At 38.4% G+C, this 20,030-nt stretch overlaps 1 protein-coding gene across 1 annotated transcript; it reads right to left on the reverse strand.

Annotated features, from left to right (window-relative positions):
- Positions 1 to 7,126: 7,126 nt before the first annotated feature.
- On the reverse strand, positions 7,127 to 14,478 carry LOC112909683 (olfactory receptor 7E178). The gene is made up of 2 exons (XM_025985694.2): positions 13,901 to 14,478; positions 7,127 to 8,156 (listed from the first exon to the last, which is right to left on the reverse strand). Exons 1-2 carry the CDS (start codon positions 14,068 to 14,070, stop codon positions 7,214 to 7,216), a joined length of 1,113 nt encoding a protein of 370 aa, XP_025841479.2. The 5' UTR covers positions 14,071 to 14,478; the 3' UTR covers positions 7,127 to 7,213.
- Positions 14,479 to 20,030: the final 5,552 nt, after the last annotated feature.

Genomic DNA, 20,030 nt, shown 5'->3' on the forward strand with positions numbered 1-20,030 from the left:
TTAGATGACAACCTTAAGTCTCAGAGATACCAAGAATTTTCCCCTTAGCACACTAATAATAAATGGAGCAGATAGGATTCAAAATCAAATTATCATTCTTGGGCAGCCCAGGTGGTTCAGTGGTTTAGCGCCTGCCTTTGGCCCAAGGCTGAAGACTTTTGTCTTTGGACAAAAGACTCCTGGAGTCCGGGATCGAATCCCACGTGGGGCTCCCAGCATGGGGCCTGCTTCTCTCTCTGCCTGTGTCTCTTCCTCTCTCTCTCTCTCTCTCTCTCTCTCCCTCTCTGTGTCTCTCATGAATAAATAAATAAAATCTTTAAAAATAAATAAATAATCATTCTCTGAATCCCACAAACTTCCTCCTTTCCAGAATTTCTGAAAGTTTTAAGTAGATGTACAGAGGTTTTAACTATAGGCACATCTGAGATACATTTTTAAACCATTTTCCATTTCCTGAGTTGAAATGAACCCCCAAGATTCTGACGTTATGTCACCTTTTATGATTGAGTAGGCTGACTATAAAAATGGAGGAGGGAGGCACCTGGGTGGCTCAGTCAGTTAAGCGTCTGCATTTGGTTCAGGATGATCCCAGATCCTGGGATTGAGCCCCAAGTCAGGCTCCCTGCTCAGCGAGGAGCCTGCTTCTCCCTCTCCTTCTGCTCCCCTGCTTCTGCTCTCTCTCTTGCTCCTTGTCTATCTCAAATAAATAAATAAAATCATAAAAAAAAGAATGGAGGAGAAAGTGAACAGTTGAAGTGAAATCCAGGAACAGGAGCAGGAGAGAGAGAGAAAGAGAGATCTCCCCTGAATAATCATGTGCCAACTCTCGGTGATCATTACATGCGATCTCAGCCATTCTTCCTGTAGCTGAAGCAGGAAGTGCTATCTACTGCTCTCCAGTGGTGGTGTGCCAGAAACCCCTAAAGGAAGTGAAATAACCATTTGGGGTTAGCAGAGGAAAAGTCTGGTCTGATGCCCAGATTCAAACATGCCATCAACCCTTTCTAATTCACAACCTGCTATAAGTTACATAAAATGCTGCATTCCTTTCATCTTGTGTAAAATAATAATAATGTGTGCACTTATGATTTGGAACAGATTAACCAGATGAAATCAAATAAGATATGTAAAACACATACCTCAGAACCTGGCATTTAGGAAGCTCTCAATAAAAGTACATTATGTTGTGGTTAGTGGTCAATGGCATCCTTCTCCTTACAATCATCATAATCTCCTTCATGATCATTTTGGAGTAGCCTAGGCAAGAGGTTGAAGAGATCCATTGGCTATGGTGGGGGAGAGGCCAACCAGACCAGAGTCAGTGAGAGTGGAAGCAGAACTCTTTTTTTTTTTTTAAGATTTTATTTATTTATTTATTTATTTATTTGTTTGTTTGTTTGTTTGTTTGTTTGAGAGAGGGAGGGAGAGAGAGAGAGCATGAGCAGAGGGAAGGGGAGAAGCAGACTCCCCATTGAGCAGGAAGTCCAATGTGGGACCGGATCCCAGGATCATGACAAGAGCCAAAGACAGATGCTTAACCAACTGAGCTACCCAGGCACCCTGGAAGCAGAACTCTTTTTTTTTTTTTTTTTTTTTAGAAGCAGAATTCTTAATGAGAGTTCTCACATCCCCACCAGAACCAAGAAAATAAATGTCACAGGGGTCTCATCTGAAAGTTTGTATACTGATGCCCTCCCATCTGTCTAAACCAAGTGTTTCTATTGTGGAGGAGGAAAAAATGCTCCTGATACTCCCTCCTCCAATCACTGTTTCCTTCAGCACTTACTGAGCTGGGATGCATCTCTGCTGGAGCATGACTGAGGATTACTGATCACTTGTCTGGTATATGATGAAGGCTCAGGGTCCCTCCTCAAGACTGGCAGGAAGACAGACTTGGCTGAGACCTTCTGATGCAGATGTCCACAAAGGGAGGAGACACAAGTATGGAGCCAGTATAATAGAACTGTCAAACTAAAAAGCTGGAGGCACCCACCAATTATTTCCAATTGTATAACTTGGGAGGCTCAATGCACAAAGCTCATAATTAGCCAATTGATCCATGTTGTCCCAATCTCTGAGGACTTGATAATGTTCTTTTCATTTTTATTTTTTATTTTTTTTTAAATTTTCTTATTTTATTTATTTATGATAGGCACACAGTGAGAGAGAGAGAGAGAGGCAGAGACACAGGCAGAGGGAGAAGCAGGCTCCATGAACCGGGAGCCCGACGTGGGATTCAATCCCGGGTCTCCAGGATCGCGCCCTGGGCCAAAGGCAGGCGCTAAACCACTGCGCCACCCAGGGATCCCTGTTCTTTTCATTTTTAAAAAAAGATTTTATCTATTTATTTATTTATTTAGAGAATGCAGTGGGAGGGGCTAATGAAGGGAGAGAGAGAATCTCAAGCAGACTCCACACTGAAAGTGGATCCTGACATGGTGCTCCATCCATGACCCTGAGATCACAACCCAAGATGAAACCAGGAGTCAAACACCCAACCAACTGAACTACCCAAATGTTCCAGGACTTGCTAATGTCAATAGAAGAGGAAAGGGAAACAGGTGAATGTTTTTAGAAGGATCTGGCTCCTTCCGCTACTCAGGAAGCTCAGCTGTACTCCTTACTTTTTCCAAGTTGTAGGATCCTAACATGAAATTCAGACTTTTTTTCAATTGAATCACTCAATGTGTGATTTTGATATCTGTAAATCCATTGTATGAATCATAAAATTGAGACAGAATTAGGTCTTCTATACAAAGAATGTGATACTATTTCCATTTTCTCAGTTAGTATGTGCTTTAAGGATAACTTCCTATTTTCATTTCCATAGGTGTTGCTTGGATTGGCACTTTATATGTTGGAGATTCACAAGGTTATTTTTATTTATTTTTATTTTTTCAATATTTTATTTAAATTCAAGTTAGTTAACTTATCGTATAGTATTAGTTTCAAGGGTAGAATTTAGTGATTCATCACTTGCATATAACACCCAGTACTCATTACATCACACGCCTGCTTAATGCTTATCACCCAATTACCCACCCCTCAACCCACCTCCCCTCCAGTAGTCCTCAGTTTGTTCCCTATAGTTAAGAGTCTCTTATGGCTTGCCTCCCTCTTTGTCTTATTTTATTTTTCTTCTCTTCCCCATGTTCACCTGTTTTGTTTATTTTTTGCTAATTTGAATGACTTTAGTTCTGTTTTATCTCTAATTGAATTATATTAGTATATTAGAAAACTATTGATTTTTACATATTTTTTTGGTAACTGATACTTTACTTAAATGCTTCAGAGAGCCTCTCATAATATTACAATGAAGATGTTTGCCAGAACTGTAATCATCTCAAGCTTGACTGGCAGAAGTCCCCTTAAAAGCTCACCCATAGGGCTGTTGGTAGGATTCATGCATTTGTAGACTATTGGCCTGAGGATTCCCAGATACATGGGCCTCTTAATGGGGCAGCTTGTAACATGGAAATTGGGTTCCGTCAACAGGAGCAACCAAGAGAGCAAGGAAGAGGTAGCAGGAAGAAAGACAGATTTTTTTTCCCACTCTATTCATGGAAGTTACTTCTCAACATTTCTTTCACATTCTCATTGTTGGAAGCAAGTCACTATGTCTGTTTCACACTCAATGGAAGGGACATATGCAAGAGCAAGAAAATCAGCAGTTGGGGATCATAGGGAGCGTCTCAGGCCCAGTCCACCACATAAGTCTCATCCTCTACAAGAACTTTGTGCTCCAAGCACTTCAAGACTCATGTCATATCTGTCTGCCTTCCAGTATAGTCCCAAATTTGTCACACAACAAAAATTCCCAGGAGACAAATTGGCAAATGGGTAGAACTTCCTCTCCTTTGGGTATTTCTGCAGACCCCGCTTTACTACTTCTCAAGTAGACTCCCTGATTTCTGCTATCCCAGAAGAGCCCCTCCACCAGTAAGCCAGTTTGCAGCCTTTCCATGGCCAAATTTAACAAAAATCCCCAGTGGTTCTGATTTATGCTAGTTAGAAAGGAGTCAACTGGCTCCAAAGTATATTTTCTTTAGACTTCTGTGGGTTCTCAGCCCTTGAAAACATAAATAAACTATGGTTTTGATTTATCTGCTTTTTCTAGTGGGTAGACTGAGATGTGTGTGGATAGTAGTATATTGTAACCTTCCAAATTCTATCTATGCATCTTTCCTGACTCAGAGATTTCTTTGCTGAGGAACATGGAGATTGGTTTGTCATTAAGTGATATGAAGAAAACTTCAATGAATAATCAAATTGGATATAGAGGGAAGGATGCTATTTACTTGTGTGTGTGTGTAGATGTATGACAGAGGGTGTTTCTAGGGGAGAACACATGGTAGATATGTAGAGATAGATATAAGAGGGAGGGATGGGGTGTTAAGGCACTTAGAATACATAATCCATAGCAAAAATGTGGTAATAGACTGAAGTTATTTCATAGTACAGTGTATAAAGACATTAATAGGGGCGATAGGATACTAGGGTCATGGTAAAGATGAATTTACAGGACACAGAATAGGAAAACCAAAGATATTTATTTTTGTGCAATAAAATGTGATATATGCTTTATTCTTTTCCAGTTTCCAATTCCTTCTCCCATGATGAGTATCCATGATGAAAGGGCAAATGAGTAGGAGTGTACTGGAGAGGGAGGAGATGAGTATTGGAGCCTTCTAAAATATTTGGACAATAGCAAAAAATATTATTAAACTGAAATGAACATAGTGAGTGAGGAGATGAGATATTAGAATTACTGTCAAAGATGAGTGTAGAGAACATTTACCCCATATCCAATAAGGGGTAAGTACCCAAAATATGTAAAGAACTTATACAACTGGGGATCCCTGGATGGCTCAGTAGTTTGGCACCTGCCTTCAGCCCAGGGCGTGATCCTGAAGACCCAGGATCAAGTTCCGCATCAGGCTCCCTGCATGGAGCCTGCTTCTCCCTCTGCCTGTGTCTCTGCCAATCTCTCTCTCTGTATGTGTCTCTCATGAATAAATAAATAAAATCTTTTAAAAAAAGAACTTATACAACTTAACACCAAAACCCCCCAAAAATTTCAACTAAAAATAGGCATTTTTCCAAATAACACATACAGATAGCCAACAAATACATGAAAAGATGCACAACATCAATAATCATCAGAGAAATACAAATTACCTTATGCCTGTCAGATGGCTAAAATCAAAAACATAAGAAATAACAAGTATTGTTGAGGATGTAGAGAAAATGAAATCTGGGCAGCCCAGGTGGCTCAGCCGTTTAGCGCCGCCTTCGGCCCAGGGTGTGATCCTGGAGACCTGGAGCGAGTCCCGGGTTGGGCTCCCTGCATGGAGCCTGCTTTGCCCTCTGCCTGTGTCTCTGCCTCTCTGCCTCTCTTTCTCTCTCTCTCAATCTCTCTGTCTCTCATGAATAAATAAATAACATATTTTTTAAGAAAAGAAAGAAAAGAAAATGAAACCCTCATGCACCATTGGTGGGAATGCAATTTGATGCAACCACTGTGGAAAACAGTATAGAGGTTCCTCAAAAAATTAAAAATAGTATTATCATATAATCCAGTAACTCCACTATTAGGTATTTACCCAAAGAAAATGAAAACACTAATTCAAAAAGATATTTGCACTCCCGTATTTATTGCAGTATTATTTACAATAGCCAAGATATGGAAGCAACCCACGTGTCCATCGACAGATAAGTGGATAAAGAAGAAAAGGAAGTGTGCTATGTGTATATATGAAATGTATTATTAGTCAACCATAAAAAAACAATGAAATCTTGCCATTTGCAACAAAAGAGTTGGACCTATGGGGTATAACAATTAATTAAATAAGTCAGTCAGAGAAAAACAAATGCTATATACTTTCACTCATATGTGGAATTTAAGAAACAAAACAAATGAACAAAGAAAAGAGAGACAAACAAACAAAAAAAAAAAACAGACTTTTAAATACAGAGAACAAACTAGTGACTCTCAGAGGAAAGGTGGGTAGAGGGATAGGTGAAAAAAGATAAAGAGGATTAAGATTAAGGATTACTTATCTTAGAGTGCCAGGCTGGCTCAGTTCATGAAGTGTCTGCCTTTGGCTCAGGTAATGATCTTGGGGTCCTAGGATCAAGCCTTGAGCTGGGTTCCCCCTGAACAGGAAGTGTACTTCTCCCTTTCCCCCTGCCCCTGCCACCCCCACTCCTCGCTTGTGCTCTCTCTTTCAAATAAATAAATAAATAAATAATTTTAAAGAAGAGTACAGTTATCTTGATGAGCACTAAGAAATGTATAGAATTGTTGAATCATAGTATTGTACACCTAAAACTAATATAACACTGTATGTTAATTATACTTGAAAATACATACATACATGCATACCAAGTTTGAGAACTAGTGACATGCATCCTCCCACATAACCTGCATAAACCAATTGGATAGATAAGAAATATGTATGGAAAATACACAAGAATTATGGAAAAATATGAATTTAAAATATATAAAAAGAGAACTTCTCATTTTTCTGGGATGCTTGGGTCACCAATGATAAAGCACAGAGTCTCCATAGATCTAATAAGATTCAGTCAGGGGCACCTGGGTGGCTCTGTGGTTGAGCATCTGCCTTTGGCTCAGGTCATGATCCCGGGGTCCTAGGGTGGAGTCCCACATCAGGCTCCCCACAGGGAGCCTGCTTCTCCCTCTGGCTATGTCTCAGCCTCTCTCTCTGTGTCTTTCATGAATAGATAAATAAAATATTTTTTAAAGTAAGGTTCAGTTATGCAGTGACTGTCATATACAAAGGACCCCAGCATACTCCCTCAGTCCCATTTAAGACATGAAAAAAAAGCAATTTCCAAATGTTAAGCAAGGAAAAGGATGAAAGCCACGACAACTACAAAAATGATGTGGTGAGAGCCTTAGAATTTGCAGGTCTACATGTTTAGTTTTTTGTTTGTTTTTAAAATGTTTTGTTTATTTGAGGGGTGGGGGAAAGAGAGAGCATGAGGGGGAAGGGACAGAGGGAGATGGAGAGGAAGAAACAGGCTCCCCACTGAGCAGAGAGCCCAACTCAGGGCTCAGCCTTGGGATCGAGATCATGACTTGAGCCAAAGGCAGACACTTAATGGATTGAGCCACCCAGGCACTCCTAGGTGTTTAGTTTTGCTGCATTCCAACCTACACTTCAAATGGATGGCAGAGGTACTGCGATTAGATTGTTTTACTGAAGAGCCTCCACATGGCCCTTTTGATGTCCCTGTTCCTCAGGCTGTAGATGAAAGGGTTCAGCATGGGGGTGACCACAGTATACACCACTGAGGCCACTGCATCCTTCCTGGGAGAAAGTGAGACAGCTGAACTAAGGTACACCCCAAGGCCTGTTCCATAAAATAAGCAAACAACTGACAGGTGGGAGCCACAGGTAGAGAAGGCTTTGTATCTCCCACCTGTGGATGGGACTCTCAGAATGGAGGAAACAATTTTATAGTAGGAGAAAAAGATCCCTGAAATAGGAAGAAAGCCAGAGATGGCACCAACAAAATACATAACTATGTTATTGATAAAAGTGTCAGAACAGGCAAGGTTGAGGAGTTGAGAAGGATCACAGAAGAAATGAGAAATTTCCACATCCTTGAAGTAAGTAAGTTGTAACACAACTGAATTGTGCATCTGGGAGACCAACAGGCTGATTAAAAATGACGCCAAAACCAACAAGCCACAGAGGCGGGGGTTCATGATGATCAAGTAGTGCAGGGGGTGACAGATGGCCACAAACCGGTCATACGCCATCACAGCCAGGAGGAGACTATCCAAACATCCAAAAAGCATAAAAAAAGACATTTGAGTCAGGCAACCCACATAGGAGATGACTCTGCTCTGAGTTTGGATGTCCATGATCATCTTGGGGACTGTGGTGGAGGTGAAACTGATGTCAGCCAAAGACAGGTTGGAGAGGAAGAAGTACATGGGGGTGTGGAGGTGGGAGTCAGAGCTGACGGCCAGGATGATGAGCAGGTTCCCAAGCACAGTGACCAGGTACATGGACAGGAACAGCCCAAAGAGGAGGGGCTGCAGTTCTGGATCATCTGAGAGGCCCATGAGGAAGAACTCTGATACACTTGTTAGATTTTGTGGTTCTATGTAGCTTGGACACCTTTTAAAAAAGAAAAGAGGGTTGGAAAAGTGAAACAAGTAAATGAGCATCCAGCACTGTGTCCATATTGTGTATTCAAGCAATTAACAAGTAAAATATTCACACTTGGAGCCATACGTTCCAGTACCTTTAGCAATAGTTCTGTGTCTCAAATCCAATTTTCTTGAACTGTTTCCTCATTTGTTTCTGTGTTATTCACCTCTCTATATACATACTTTAAAGACACAGAACTGAAGAATGTTAGAGGAGCAAGAACACTTAGAGCTAAGTGATAAATCCATGATCACCATAAAATACTCTTTTAAGAAACATGCCAAATAAGAAATATTCTTTTCCCTTTAGGTAAAAAAAGAAAAAAATCAGTCTAATTGAAGGACACTTAGAAGCAGCCTGATTTTATTCAAATAAATGCAAGAAATTCCCTTTAGAATATTGATAAACTGTGTAATTGCTAGGACTACATCATTGACATTCTAAATTAAAACCGAATGTTTATCATCAGAAAGCTTTTTTTAATGGTTAATTATCTTTATGAGTTTTCATCATTCTCCGGTTTTCTGACATCTCTCCTCCGTAGAAATACATGCTCATTCAAATATGTGGGTTGTCTTTTTAAAGTTTTTTCAAATATAGGGGCAGCCCCGGTGGCTCAGCGGTTTAGCGCCGCCTTCAACCAGAGGCTTGATCCTGGAGACCCGGGATCGGGATCGGGTCCCACATCGGACTCCCTGCAGGGAGCCTGCTTCTCCCTCTGCCTGTGTCTCTGCCTCTCTGTGTGTCTCATGAATTAATAAAATCTTTTTTTAAAAAAAGTTTTTTCAAATATAATTGTTAACTGTGGCCTGATAGACTTCAAATTTTGTAAATACGTTTTGGTTAAATGCACAAAATCATGCAGCATCGGTGACACCATAGATGGCATTTGTGCACAATGCAGCTCTGGGTCATTAAACAATAATTAACTTAAAAAATACTTTTTTCTGGGAACCCTGGGTGGTGCAGCGGTTTGGCGCCTGCCTTTGGCCCAGGGCGCCGTCCTGGAGACCAGGGATCGAATCCCACGTTGGGCCCCCGGTGCATGGAGCCTGCTTCTCCCTCTGCCTGGGTCTCTGCCTCTCTCTCTTTCTCTCTCTCTCTCTCTCTCTCTGTGTGTGTGTGTGTGTGACTATCATAAATAAAAAAAATTTTTTAAAAATACTTTTTTCCTATCTCTCATCTTATACAGGATTAAATACCAACCCTACACAATCTCAGGGAAATTGACACTGGTGTTGACACTGCTCTTTGGGGTTTTGTTTTGTTTTGTTTTGGTCTCTATTTTGAAGTGGTTTGGTATTGCTGAAAGTGCTTACATGTATTTCTAATCCTAAATATTTGGAAGTTCTGGGTCCACATGAAATCCAACTCTCTTGGATTGGATGGCTCAGCAGTTCCGCATCTGCCTTCAGCTCAGGGCATGATCCTGGAGTCCTGGGATCGAGTCCCACATCAGGCTCCCTGCATGGAGCCTGCTTCTCCCTCCTCCTATGTCTCTGCCTCTCTTTCTCTGTGTCTCTCATGAATAAATAAATAAAATCCTAAAAAAAAAAAAAAAGAAAAGAAATCTAACTCTCTTATTTATAATCAAGGAATTTAGGATCATATAAAGCCCCCCAAACCAGGTCTGAAATCTAGCCTTCTTATGCTTCCTTAACTTTAATCTTTACTGAAACAAAAATTCTCCTTAATTAATTCCTTTTAAAATTAATTCCCCTTAATAGTCTGGGGTTTTTGTTTGTTTGTTTGTTTGTCTTTTTTTGTTTGTTCATTTCTTTAGTTTCTTAAGTTCCCCATATGAGTGAAATCATATGGTGTTTGTCTTTGACTTCTTTTGCCTAGCATAATACCCTCTAGGTCCATCCATGTTGTTGAAAATAAATAAATAAATACATAAATAATAAAATCAATTCTCCTTATATACAATTTTTTTAAGATTTTATTTTTAAGCAATCTCCACACCCAACTGAATCCATAACCCCAAGATCAAGAGTCCCATGCTCCACCGACTGAACCAGCAAGGGATTCCTAAATACAATTATTTTTAAATCAATTCCCTGAAGACAACTCTGCTATTCATTTCTACTGATAGGTCACACTATGATTTAATTTAGAGAAAAATGCAAAAGGGAAAAGTACAAAGACTAACATAAGAAGTACAAGGGGAGTTTCCACATTGGTAAAATGGAGCTAATGATTGAACTTACCTTATTGGGTTGTTTGAAGAAATTAAACATAAAGAAACATAAAGTGGTCAGCCCCGTAGTTCTCAACCCTCGTTGATTATTATACTTACCCATTAATACTGCAAAATGTACTAATGTCCTGTCCACTGCCTAGAGCCAATTAAATACTAATCTCTACATGCATTATTTTTAGTGGTACTAATGTACAGCCAGGGTCAAGAACAATGCCTTAAAATATTGCCAGGCACTTAGAATATGTACAAAGAATATTGCCTATTATTGCTATAATGAATAGCTAATAGCTGTATATTTTTTAAAGATTTAATTTATTTATTCATGAGAGACACAGAGAGAGAGAGGCAGAGATATAGGCAGAGAGAGAAGCAGGATCCATGCAGGGAGCTCGATGTGGGACTCGATCCCAGGACTCCAGGATCACGCCCTGGGCTGAAGGCAGGTGTTCAACCACTGAGCCACCCAGGCATCCCACCCAATAGCTAAATTAAAAAAAATAGCCATTTACTAATGTTTTTTTCCAAACTCCTATTTTATAGAGATCTGAAATATCACTGATAAAATTTTAGCTTTCTTTAAATCCCTGCATGATCTTATTGCCCTGCACACTTGTTCCCCAAAGCAACCACAATTATTAATTAGGTGAGTATATTTTCTTTCAGTGTTTCCATAACATTATTATTTATTTATAATCTACAAAACCTTACAAAAGGTTTTCTTAAAGATTTACCTAAATAGTATATTACTACACATAATGCATCTAAAGTGTTCTTGTTTACTACAACACTGCGTTTAAATCTAGATATAACACTTTTCGTGATATATAGTATTAACTGAGGAATTAACTTCATTTTGTTTATCAATTCCTTATTTCAACAACCCTATGAAAATCCTTTTACCTTTACCTTTCTGCATATCATACAAATGAGAATTTCTATATGACATCTGCATGGAGGATGGCTGTTAATACCAAACTTTCATCACAAGGTTGTTTGTGTTGTAAAAAATCAGTGCAAGGTCAATTTCACCATTTATTTCCTACATCTGTTTTCCCAGTAGAAAAATTAGTTGCTATCAGCTATATGCTATTATTAAAGTATAGAATCAAATATTTCTCAGGTATCTAATAATCATCATTCTGTGATACTTTCACATAAAAATTCATATTTTACATAGGGGATATTTCCATATCTCAGATTTTCAAACTGGGCTGTAAAGTGCATTACTACTCATAGGAGATCCTATAATTCACCATATTACTGCCATAAGTGTTCCTGAAAACCAGTATCCAACGCCCTAATTCACGGAATACATGTAAATCCCTCAACTTGTCTGTGTTGGTATCCCTTCTCTGGAAATTGAAAGGTTAACAGCCATCTCCAGAGATGTGTGGCATCTAAAGGAAGTGGAACTTAATAAATATCTAGTCATTGTTTTGTAACCAGAATTTGAATCATTATTGTAATTGTGGGTTTATGGATGAAATTCAATCCTAAGAAAGCTTTAATAACCTTTCATTGGATTGTATGGGAGAGAATCTGAAGGCTCTCTCGTCTCAGGGCTCTAGAAATCCTAAAATATATCTAAGACCACACAGTAAAATTTATCTTCTCCTTCTCATTTTTCATACGTACAAAAATCACTCTGATAGTTTTCAATAACTGAATGTTGTAAATGCTATTAAATAGAAAATAATAGAGGAGAAAGGAGTGCCTGGTGGCTTAGTTGCTTGTGTCAAATTCTTGATCCCAGGCTCAGGTCTTGGTCTTAGAGTTGTGAGTTCAAGCCTTATGTTGGGCAACACATTGGGTGTGGAGCCTACTTGAAAAAATAGATCCTATTGAATGACATAGATACAAATAAGTGCTATTATATCTTATTTCTTGTTCTATGAGACATCCCTAAAATGGATGAAGGCACGGGCAGGAAAGCACCAGTGTGTGCAAGCCATATTAACTATTCTTTGTTCTTGTGACTCAAAGAAGGGTCTATTCAACATTTCACATATTTGGGAGTTTTATTGTTATTGTTGCCTACTCTGTGCCAAAGATGATATATGCTCTGAGGAATCAGAAATGAATGTGATTCAGTCATTTCCTTCCAAGCACCCAGTATTTAATTTGTACACGGATAAAAATTAAATTTTTGTCAGATATCCATTGAAAACCAAATGATCAGATCACAGGACACTTTGGTTGAAAGGTATAAAGATTGGTAGTAACAATATTAATCAATATCATAAATAATAATACCTAATTTTTTGCCTTTACCGTATGCATCCATCACATATTTAACCACATTGGTAGTATTCATATCTATTTAGTCCTTACTCAGTGGAGTGGTTGGTATCAACCAGGGATCAATTCAGATGATAATTCTGAGGCTCAGATATACTAAAAACTTGCTCCAGGTCGCTAGATAGTAAGTAGAGAAGATAGGACTTAAAATTATATTGCGGATCTGAGGCACATGCAGTTAACTTCTTTACTCTTAAAATTCAGAAATTTTAAGACAGAGATCCATAGATCTTAAGCAAGAGCACATATATTGTACATGTTTTAACATTTTCTAGTTTCCTGAGTGTGGATGGAACCTGAGACATTGACATTGTGTCTCCATTTGAAATGGAGGAACTTATAAGAATGGAGAAGGAAGTAGACATCTGAGGCAAAATGCAGGAGCAGAGGCATGCAAGAGAAATCTACTATAAACTGTCATGAGCCAGCTCTTTCTATGATCTCTGCCAGCCAATCTTCAGCCGTCCTTCTTATAGTTGAGGCACCACTGGCTCTTTACTCTGGTTTACTAGTAACCTTCAAAGAGAAGAGCACAGTGAGTGGAGAATGACCAGAGAAGTGGAATGGGTGTATGGGTGGAATGACCAGAGAAGTGAAATGGTTGGTTGCATTGGCAAGAGGAGAATACTGGCCAGGTGCTCTGTGTCTGGAGTCAGACTGTTTGATTCAAACCTGGTTTCATCCCATTCCATCCCATGACCTGGGGCAAGTTACACTAACAGGCTATAATCCTCTCCCCATCCGTAAAAGAACAATAATGTGTACATATACATTTTAGAGGTGACTAGGCAGGAGAAAAGAAACAGTCTACATAAAGCACTTATTTCAGAGCCTGACACTTGAGAATCCTTAATAAAGGTTCATGGTATCATGTATATGGTCATCTAGCATCATTCCCCTGCTCCTCTTCATCATCACTTTCATGACCATTTTGGAATGCTTATGGGATAGCTTAGAGGGACTTATTTCCTGCTCTGGTGAGGGAGGTTCCTACAGAAGCTAAAGCCAATGAGGGAGGAAAGCAGAACTCTGAATGACAATTCTCAGATTCCCACCAGAACCAAGAATATAAACATCACAGGCCTCAGAGCTGAAACTGCATATCGGTGCCCTTCCATCTGGCTACTTCAACTGTCGTGCTTATCCTGATGATGAAGAAATAATGCTCCCCCCCATCGTTCCTGTATCCTGTATCTCCAACATCACTCACTGGACTGTGCTGCCTCTGTGCTGGGGTATGACAAGGGAATGACGATCCATCATCCTTCTTATGCCTGTGAGTGATGAAGGCTCAGGCTCTGTTCTCAGGATCTGCAGGAAGACAGTTAGGTATGCACCCCGTGATGCATACAATGACTCTGAGAAGAGAAGACACAACATACAGATCCGATTGTGCTGGGACTGGCCAACTGAAAGTTTGCAGGGCACAGGCCGATTATTTACAGTTGTGTGGGCCTGAAAGCTCAATGCACAGAGCTCATAATTACCCAAATTGATCCGGGTTCTCCCAATCTCTGAGGGCTTGTTAATATTAATGGGCCAGGATCATAGGAAAAGTAAATGTCCTTTGTTGGGTCTGAGGTCTTCCACTTCTCAGGAGGAACAGCACTTGTACTCCCTCTGACTTTCAAGTTTCATACATCTTAATTAAAAAAAAACTCAGACTTAATTTTTAAATTAACAGACAAAAGCGTGTGAGTTTATCAGTCATCAAACGCATTCAAATGACTGAACAATTTAGGGAGAATTAGGACTTTCATATCAAGATTCTGGTAGTATCTCCATTCTCTCAGTTAATGTTTTTGGCCCTAAGAACACTTAACACAACCTCTACCCTTTTAACAAATTTGTAAGTTTCATCTACTATTGTTGATTTTAGGTACAATACTGTATATCTCTAGAGCTTATTCATCTTGCTTGACTGAAACTCTATGCCCTTTGATTAGGAACTCTCCATTTCCCCCTCCTGCCACCATTCTGTTCTGACTCTATGAATTTGACTATTTTACATACATAAATGAAATCGTGCAGTATTTATCATTCTGTGCTTGGCTTGTTTCACTTAGCATAATATCCTTAAGGTTCACCTGTGTTGCTTCAAACGACAGAATTTTCTGCTTTCTTCAGGCCGAATAGTATATATAGCATATATACTATTGCATATATATATTATTATATTGAAATATTATATGACATTATATATTTTTATTATATTATATAGTATATAATAGTATACTATTGTATATACATGATTTGCATTTCTTTGATGAATAGTGATATTGAACACCTTTTCATATACTTGTTAGCTATTTGTATATCTCCTTTGGAGAAATGTCTAATAAAATCCTTAACCCGGTTTTTAAATCAACTTGTTGTTTCTTTGTTTACCATTAAGTTGTAGGAGTTCCTTATATATTTTGGAGATGAACCAATGATCAGACATAGGGTTTGCAAATGTTTTCTCCCATTCCATAGGTTGCCTTTTCACTGATAAGGAATCTGAAGAGTACTGATTTGTCACAAGTCTTTTTTTAAAATTTTTTTTTTTTTTTTTTTTTTATGATAGTCACAGAGAGAGAGAGGCAGAGACACAGGCAGAGGGAGAAGCAGGCTCCATGCACCGGGAGCCGGATGTGGGATTCGATCCCGGGTCTCCAGGATCGCACCCTGGGCCAAAGGCAGGCGCCAAACCGCTGCGCCACCCAGGGATCCCTGTCACAAGTCTTAAATTGTTCCTGAGATTGGATGGAATTGTGTCTTTAAATCCCATGCCCTTTCTATTATCTGTGATGCCACTCTTCTATCAAGGATATCAGCACCACTCCTAGATAGTTACTGTATAGCAACTGTGGACCTTCCTGGCACATTTCTGTCCAGGCTTTCCCCTCCATGCATAATGTTAATCAATTAGTCGCACTCAGTCATATTTTGAAGTTTGATGAGGAAAAAGAAACTGTCACCTGTGAAGAGAATGTTAAATGAGATATCAAAAGCAATATTACTATATTAGTCAGGATTCTCTAGAGAAACAGACCTAACAGGAAATGTGTATATTTATATAGAGATTTAAGAAATTGGTTCACATGATTATGGAGGCTTGCTAAGTCTAAATTTTGCAGGGTAGGCAGGAAACACAGGAAGAATTGCAATTCAAGTCCAAAGACAGTCTGCTGGTGGGATTTCTGCTTCCTCCAGGAGGTCAGTCTTTGTTCTTAACTGATTGGATAAGGCCCACCTACATTATACAGGATAATCTACTTTATTCAAAGTCCACTGATCTAAATGTTAAACTAAGCCAAAAAATACTTTTGCAGAAACATACAAAGTTCAATCAAATATCTGGGCACTATGGCTCAGCTAAGTTGACACATAAAATTAACCATCATAATTACCTTGGCCAATTGCAAGCATATTTGCCAATAATTTAGGTTTTCAGAAATAGAGACACACCCTATATACTGTTCCAGAGTAGATCAGACCCAAAGTGTTTCATTTCAATTCATAAAAACCAAGAAATCAAAATGATAATTTTGTCATTTTTATTGGGATGTATCTCTTTTCATTGGCCAATATGGCTTTCTCCTCAGTAAAGGAATACCCTTTTCCATTATTGAAGTTCCTGATCAGTAATGATGGTAGATGATTTAACTTAGTGGCCAAAGGTCAAATATATTAAACTATCTATGAGGCAGGTTTTCAGAGAGCCCCAGATTATTGTCTCACAAACTGTAGGTGACATCTCTAAAGGAAGTGTCCTTTACTATGTCCTATATAGTGGACACAGAGCAGAGCCCAAAGACAGATATGCCAAGACAAGACACAGGGAGGGATGGTTCTAAAATGAAGCCCTAAAGATATTTTTACTAGTGAAAGGAAATAGTTTTGCTGAGGTAAAGTATAAAAAGGTGAATTTGGATTTACCCCAAAGATACAGATGCAGTGAAACGCTGGAACACCTGCACCCTGATGTTTCTAGCAGCAATGTCCACAAGAGCCAAACTGTGGAAGGAGCCTCAATGTCCATCGAAAGATGAATGGATAAAGAAGATGTGGTCTATGTATACAATGGAATATTCCTCAGCCATTAGAAATGACAAATACCCACCATTTGCTTCGGCATGGATGGACCTGGAGGGTATTATGCTGCGTGAAATATGTCAATCAGAAAAGGACAAACATTATATGATTTCATTTGGGGAATATAAAAATTAGTGGAAGGGAATAAAGGGAAAGGAGAGAAAATGAGTGAAAATATCAGTGAGGGTGACAAAACATGACAGACACCTAATTCTGGGAAAAAAACAAGGGGTAGTGTAAGGAGAGGTCTGAATACAAAGTAGCTTAAAAGAGTTCTTTTGTGCTGATGAAACAATTCTGTATCTTGATTGTGTAGTAGGTCCATTCATCTACACGTGCTCAAACTGCAAAGAAACACACACACACATATGCATCTCAAACTGGCAAAATCTGAATAAGCTCTTGGATTTCCACTGGGTAAAACTGGGTGATGGGTACATGGAATTTCCTCATACATATTTTTTCACAGGTTACTGTGAATCTATAACTATTTCATAAAAAAGAATTTACAGGGACGCCTGGGTGGCTCAGCGGTTAAGCGGCTGCCTTTGGCTTAGAGCGTGATCCTGGGGCCCTGGATGGAGTCTTCCATCGGACTCCTTAGGGGGAGCCTGCTTCTCCCTCTGCCTATGTCTCTGCCTCTCTCTCTGTCTCTCTCTCTGTCTCTCATGAATATATAAATTTTTTTTAAATTTACACACACACACACACACACACACAACTCAGGACCAGAAAGCTTAAGTGACTTTTCTAAAGTCATAGAGGTAGAGCTGAAAAGTGAATACCATCTAGTGTCTTGACTACCAATCCAGTTTTCTTTCCACTCCATCAAGGAATCCCCATGACCTTAACATAATAGAGAGATAAACAGTATTCTTCTGAATTATCTCAAGCACATTGTTACTGACAATGCAAACGGTAGAAAGTTCTGATTGGGTAGGTTTATAAGCAGACTGTCATATCAGAAAAGAGGCAATGATAGAAGTATCTATCACAAATAGCTAGAATTAAGTGAAACCCAAATATAATAGAAGGGAATAAAACCAGAAAATAAAGAATCAGAAAGAATAAAGTTGGTTCTTTGAAAAAATTAATATATCTAAATCCCTAACAGGATGAAGAAAAAGGAAGAGAATATATATATCACCAATATCAGAAACGAAAAGGGGATATATTAACAGTTTTCAAACATTGAAAAGGAGGGGATCCCTGGGTGGCGCAGCAGTTTGGTGCCTGCTTTGGGCCCAGGGCGCCATCCTGGAGACCCGGGATTGAATCCCACGTTGGGCTCCCAGTGCATGGAGCCTGCTTCTCCCTCTGCCTGTGTCTCTGCCTCTCTCTCTCTCTCTCTCTGTGACTATCATAAATAAATAATAAAAAAAAAATTAAAAAAAAAAACATTGAAAAGGAATCATAGGATATTATGAACAAAATTTATGCCAACACATTTGAAAAGTTCTGGAATAGACAAATATAATTCAGCAAAACTAACACAAAAACAAATGAAAAACCTGAATAACCTTTGTCTGTTTATATTTGGTGTAATGCACCAGTTAAACTATCTTACAAAAGCTTTCTGTGAAGAAAACACAAAAGAAAAAAAAAATTTAAAAAAAAAACACAAAAGACAGATTCATGGGTGAATTGTTCTAAACATATATGGACTAACTGGTTCAAATTTTATATAAAATCTTTCAGAATAGTTTCCAACTCCTTTTATGAGCTAATATAAACCTGACACAAAACACAGACAAGTATATTAAAAGAAATTATAGGACAAACCTCTATTTAACAGACACAGAAATAATTTTTAAGTAGTATATTGAATCTAGCAAAATGAAAAGGGCAATAAGCCAATATATACCATGTACAAATGTGGTTTATTCCAGGAATACACGTTGTTTTACTATCTGAAAATCAAGGAATGTAGCAATTTACATTAATAAACTGAAAGGTTTTTTTCTTTTTTTTTTTAAGACCATGATACATGCAGAGAAGGCACTGGATAAAATATTCACTCACAATTAAAAAAAAAAACTTGGCAAATTGGGAATAAAACAATTCTCTTCATTATTAAAAGTAATCCATGAAAAACTTACAGCTATTATTAGACTTATGAAATAAGGAATATTTTCCCCTAAAATCAGGAACAAGGCAAGGATGTTCATAATCATTTCTATTCATCACTGTAAAGCAATGAGGCAAAAAATATATATATAAGATAAAGTTCAGAAATCAAGTAAGACTTTCTTTTGTTATTGACAGGATTGTACATAGAAAATCCAAAATAATACACAAACTATTTGAATAATAATTCAAGTAATAATAATTTAATTTAGAAATGTCACTGGAGAAAAAGATCAATGTACAAAAAGAAAATTGCAATTTGTGCTAGCTGAAAATAAAAAAGGAAATAAATAAAAATATTTACAAAGCAAAACATACCACATACCTAGAAATAAATTAAAGATATTCAAGACCTCTACAATTAAACTACAAAACACTGTTAAGACAAATTAAAAACAACGTAGGTAAATGGATGATTATGTTTAATTCAATATTATAAAGATGCCAATTTCATTCAGTTTACCACATCAAGTCAATGCCATTCCAAGCATACTCTCAGCATACTTATGAAAATCAGTAAGGAAATTCTAAAAATAATATAGAAACAAATGAGGAGTAGAAAAGGCAAGACAATTTTAAAGAATAAAAAAGTTCTAAGTCTACCAGATTTCCAAATGTACTGCAAAACAGCATAAAAGTTGAGAAGCCATCTCTAGCAATCTAAAAAAAGATATGTTAACAGACGGCACTTAACCTTTCTGAAGGGATTTCTAGAACTACTTAGCCCCTGCTGTGTTAACAGACTTCAGTTTCCTCCTATTGCTAAGACCCTAGTAAGCACAACATGCTAGCTGACAATATTTCCTCTATTCCCATTATATCCACTTGCCCACAGCTGCCACTTTCCCTCTCTGTACACATCACAATTGTCAGGACTCTGGTTCAGTTGGTGCAAACTCTACTTTGGTTTCTGGATGAGCACAGGAGCCAGTCCTAAACAATTCAGAGCATTACATTCCTCTGGCCATAGTGATTGGCTATTGTCAAGTGAGACAATCAGATTCTATTATAATGATCATATTGGAGTTACTCCAAAAGACCACTGCTCTTTTCTGAGACTTCAACCTAAAAAGAAAGCAGCCTGGATCTTCTGGGACCCACAGTAGAGAGAAACAGCCTGCCAGGAATAATTGTTA

The sequence above is a fragment of the Vulpes vulpes genome, chromosome 9 (assembly GCF_048418805.1).
Source record: "Vulpes vulpes isolate BD-2025 chromosome 9, VulVul3, whole genome shotgun sequence".
Taxonomy (NCBI): Eukaryota; Metazoa; Chordata; class Mammalia; order Carnivora; family Canidae; genus Vulpes; species Vulpes vulpes.

Excerpts from the sequence above, each read along its gene's own strand:
- LOC112909683 (XM_025985694.2), bottom strand. The coding sequence starts at position 14,070 with ATGTTGTGTCTTCTCTTCTCAGAGTCATTGTATGCATCACGGGGTGCA. Across the intron at positions 8,157-13,900 it reads CACAGAGGCAGCACAGTCCA|GTGTCCAAGCTACATAGAAC; the intron begins GTGAGTGATGTT and ends CTTTTTTAAAAG.